Source organism: Aegilops tauschii, chromosome 2, assembly GCF_002575655.3.
Source record: "Aegilops tauschii subsp. strangulata cultivar AL8/78 chromosome 2, Aet v6.0, whole genome shotgun sequence".
Classification (NCBI taxonomy): Eukaryota; Viridiplantae; Streptophyta; class Magnoliopsida; order Poales; family Poaceae; genus Aegilops; species Aegilops tauschii.
Genome location: NC_053036.3, coordinates 577,814,350 through 577,818,320, shown reverse-complemented (window position 1 = coordinate 577,818,320; position 3,971 = coordinate 577,814,350). Strand labels below are relative to the sequence as shown.

At 52.7% G+C, this 3,971-nt stretch overlaps 1 protein-coding gene across 1 annotated transcript; it reads left to right on the top strand.

Annotated features, from left to right (window-relative positions):
• Window positions 1-859: 859 nt before the first annotated feature.
• On the top strand, window positions 860-2,022 carry LOC109750914 (BTB/POZ and MATH domain-containing protein 2-like). Its single transcript, XM_073509630.1, has one exon. The coding sequence runs from the start codon at window positions 860-862 to the stop codon at window positions 1,580-1,582; it is 723 nt and encodes a 240-aa protein (XP_073365731.1). The 3' UTR covers window positions 1,583-2,022.
• The last annotated feature ends 1,949 nt before the right edge of the window (window positions 2,023-3,971 follow it).

Here is a 3,971-nt window from a genome sequence, read left to right as displayed (position 1 = left end):
TTGGTGTCAAGCTCAGAGATGTTCTGCTATCTTTCCGGTTTTGTCATGTCGGTCTTTACGTGACTTGTACTTTGTTCTTTATGATATACTCCCTCCATTCCTAAATAGTTGTCTTTCTAGACATTTCAACACGTGACTACATACGGAGCAAAATGAGTGAATTTACACTTTAAAATATGTCTACATACATCCGTATATGGTAGTCATTTGAAATGTCTAGAAAGACAACTATTTAGGAACGGAGGGAGTAAATGAGACACGTATTATCATGAAAAAAAAAAGATTCGATCGAGTTGTAAAATATGGTGGGAGATCAACTTCTACCCGGGCCGGATGGGGCCAGCCATTATACAGGTGTCGCGACAACGCCTCATATGGGTACCTCGGCGGAGCCAAGGATATATACGTGAAGGCCAGGCAGAGGTGGTCAGCCGGCGCGCCAAGGTGCACGTCTTCTCTCAGCGCAAGGACGTACGAGCGGGCCCGCCCCAGGTTCGTTAGCAGGTCCGCGGAGGCGATGGCTGCTTCACGACACGGTGCGTGCTCACCGTCAGCAAGGAGTCTCCGCTGGTGCGACCTCGAGCCATGGATCGGTGACGTCATCTCAATGTTTTAAATAGCGGGCTATTGCCAAATAGCGACGGACCTCAAAATCAGCTATAGCGGAGCTATAGCGAGCTATAACAGACTATATCGGGCTATTTGTACATAGGACCATTTAGCGGCACCTTAGTGAAAAGGCTATATAGCGGGCTATAGCGGAGCTATAGCGGGCTATTTAAAACATTGCGTCACCTTCCGCGTGGGCATCGAGTTGCACCCATACGGGTGGTGGGGCGCCGACCAGGCCAGCAATACCATGGCCTACTTGTGGTTTCTCAGCCCAGCCGGGCTTGTGGATACCAAGTACACGCTGAGCGTGCTGGGTAACGAGGGAGAGGAATCGGCAGCTAGCTTCGGCGTGTTGGAGGGAGTCTTTTCTGCGGTGGAACCCAACAACTGCTGGGGCACAGAGCTGAAACCGCTGTCCGAGCTCGGGGACGGCGGCTTCACGTTGCAGTACGTCCTCACCGTCATCAACGTCGAGTCCCGGCCGATGGAGCTGCCCGGCCACCTCGAGCGCATGCTGGCGAACGGAAGACGCGCGGACGTTAGGTTTCGGGTGCGCGGCCGAAACTTCCGCGCGCACAGCTCTATCCTGGCCGAGCGGTCGCCCGTCTTCGAGGCTCAGCTCTTTGGCCCCATGGCGGAGAAGGACATGCGGCGCATCAAGGTTGTCGGCATGAGGCCGGCCATCTTCAAGATGATGCTTCGCTATATCTATACGGACATACTGCCGTCATATATGCAACGACCAAGGCGGCCGCAGCGCTGCGGTGATGCAGCGTTTGCTTGTCGCGGCGGACAGGTACGGGCTAGACAGGCTGAAGCTCATGTGCGAGGAAGAGCTGTGCCGGAGGATCGACGCAGAGACCATCATGTCCATGCACGCGCTCGCAAATCGGCACCATTGTCATCTGCTCAAGCACGAGTGCCTTCTGTTTCTTACGCGGTCGCCGGAAGTCCTGGGCACCGTCCTTGAGAGTAGCGGGTTCAACGAGCTCTGCATGACAAATTACCGACCATTGCCTCTGGAGGGGGAGTCTCACCGACAAAACGTAGCCATGCAGAGGAAGAAACTGATCCAGGCCAGAAATTAAAGACGGCCCACAGTTTTTTAGGTCGGTCATAGTGAGGAGTATCATCGAAAAGCTCTTTTGGTGCACGGCGTCCAGTGATATGCTTATCGGCACCACTTGTTTGCATGTGGATCGCCATAGCGCATTTATGAATCAATGTATATCAACGTAGCGGTTCTATTACACCATGTAGTATATGACTGGTATAGCCCATGGTTTGGCCCTGGATTCGTTCTCCCCGATCCATTTCGTCGGTATGCCGAATTCTGGCTCAGGTAGTAACTTGTACTCAACCATGGCACACGTAATTGATGAAGACATGTACCGGTTCGGTGGACCAGGTCACCACCCGTCAGAATGCATGGCAACTCGCTTGGCCCCACACGTTTCTGCCCCCCCCCCCCCCCCCCCCCCCCCAAACTTTCGTTCACATTAAATTCTTTTAGTTAGTTCACCATAACTACTCGTTAGTCTAATTATAGTTCTGTAGCTGCCACCGTTGTCCAAGAACTATTCGCTCGACGGCGTGCATTTTGAAGAAGTCACTCTTTTCTATATGCACTACTATGTGCTAAACATGATTAGCCTGGCCTACCACGTTCGGCCGTCTTGTCACTCGCATGCAATTTCTTTTTCAAACTTTTAATGTACAGTTCGTCATGGTGAACCACGCTTAATGAGTCTGAAGGCAGTAATCAAGTTTTATGAAACTCTCAATGTACAGTTTAAGACAGATCCATGTTTTTTTAATCAACACAATGCAAGTTGTAGTAGTCATTAGCGAAGAGCAAGGTTTTGGCATACACCAGTGCACATTCCACCAGTGCTAATCGTCATTAGCACAATAGCACTAGTCACCACACAGGTCAGGAGGATTTGAACGTTTTCCTACACAAGAAATTCCATGCATTCTTTTCTTTTCGTACATATTCAATTAATGGGCTGGCTGATGCATGCGAGATTTCTTGCGTTGCATGCAGATCCCACCTCGCCCTGTCCCGTCTAGGGCGGCTCCCGACTTGTGCCCCAGTCCGCTCGGTCGGCGAAAACTCGTGCCTACCAATTAGCCCTCCTTTGATTCATCGTAGGAATAGGAAAATTATAGGAAATGAGATGACATACATCTCAATTCCTAGAGAGAAAGGCATGTCATTTGATGCATAGGATAGGAATTTTTTCATTGAGTCTGGACTAATGTTTTTTATCCTTTGAAATGTGAAGGATTGATTCCTATTCTACATAGGAATAGGAATGCATTCCTATAACCAAAGGGCCTCATGGGAATTTTTCTTTCGAAAATCCTATCCTATGAAATTCCTACAAGATACAAACCAAAAGAGGCCTTAATGAACGGCATGCATGGTGGAGGAAATCGATCTAGTACAGCCACAAAACCGAGCGGCGTCTTCATCCCTTTCCTCTCGCTTCAATACACATAGGAGAGGCGACTCGTTTGGCGACCTCAGCGCCTGGGCTCCCGCCGTCGATCTCGTCGGGTCCCCTAGCTTCCGCCGCTCTCGTCGGCGTCGTGAGGTGAGGGGGGCCAGATCCATGTGTGGGCTTTGTATACAGAGTAGTTTGGTGGCTCTATAGCTAGACTTTTGCTATCGGGGTGGGCTCCTAGGCGTAGCACTTGGCTCCGGCCGGGCGGCGAGGGTGGCGGAGACGCCCGCGACTTGGTGTGCTTCGGGTGCTGCGTTGTTTCGTCGCCCTCGTTCATGGTGGCAGCTTTAGGTCAGCTGCTTGTGTGTGCTCCGAATCGAGCGCTCGATCTGGTTGGGCGCTCGCTGGCGTCGTCCTTGGCTCTATCTCGGGAGGAGCTGCACGCGAGTATGTCTTCGTCCTGGCCCTGCTCTGGCCCACGGGCTCCGTCGTCTGTGGCGTCCGCAGCTCAGGTGCGTTTTGTCGCTGTTTTGTTATTGCAGGGCTCGATCCACCTCGAGCTCGTCTTCCCGGGCAGGATCAACGGGCCATCGGCGTAGATTCCTGCCGCTCGTCTTGGGAAGCCGTTGGAGTCCTGTACAGGAGTGCTCGGGCCGTCGTTGGTCACTCGTGCGGTGGCCGCGGCGTCTGGCGAGAGATTTGGTGGCCCAGCACTCGGGTGGTGGTTTGTGGCGGCAGATCCGGTGATTCTCCGGATTCGTCGAACGGAGGTGCCGAAGCTGAAGACGAGGATTTGCACGGTCGACGTGCCACAGCGGCTACGCCTCTCCGTTCGCGGTGGGGCTCATCTTGGACTCAGAGAACCGTTTCCGGTGATGGTGTGCCCTCGGTTCAGGGCTTGGTGGTTTT

What these genes read in the sequence shown, in the direction of transcription:
- LOC109750914 (XM_073509630.1), top strand. Translation starts at nt 860, where the DNA reads ATGGCCTACTTGTGGTTTCTCAGCCCAGCCGGGCTTGTGGATACCAAG.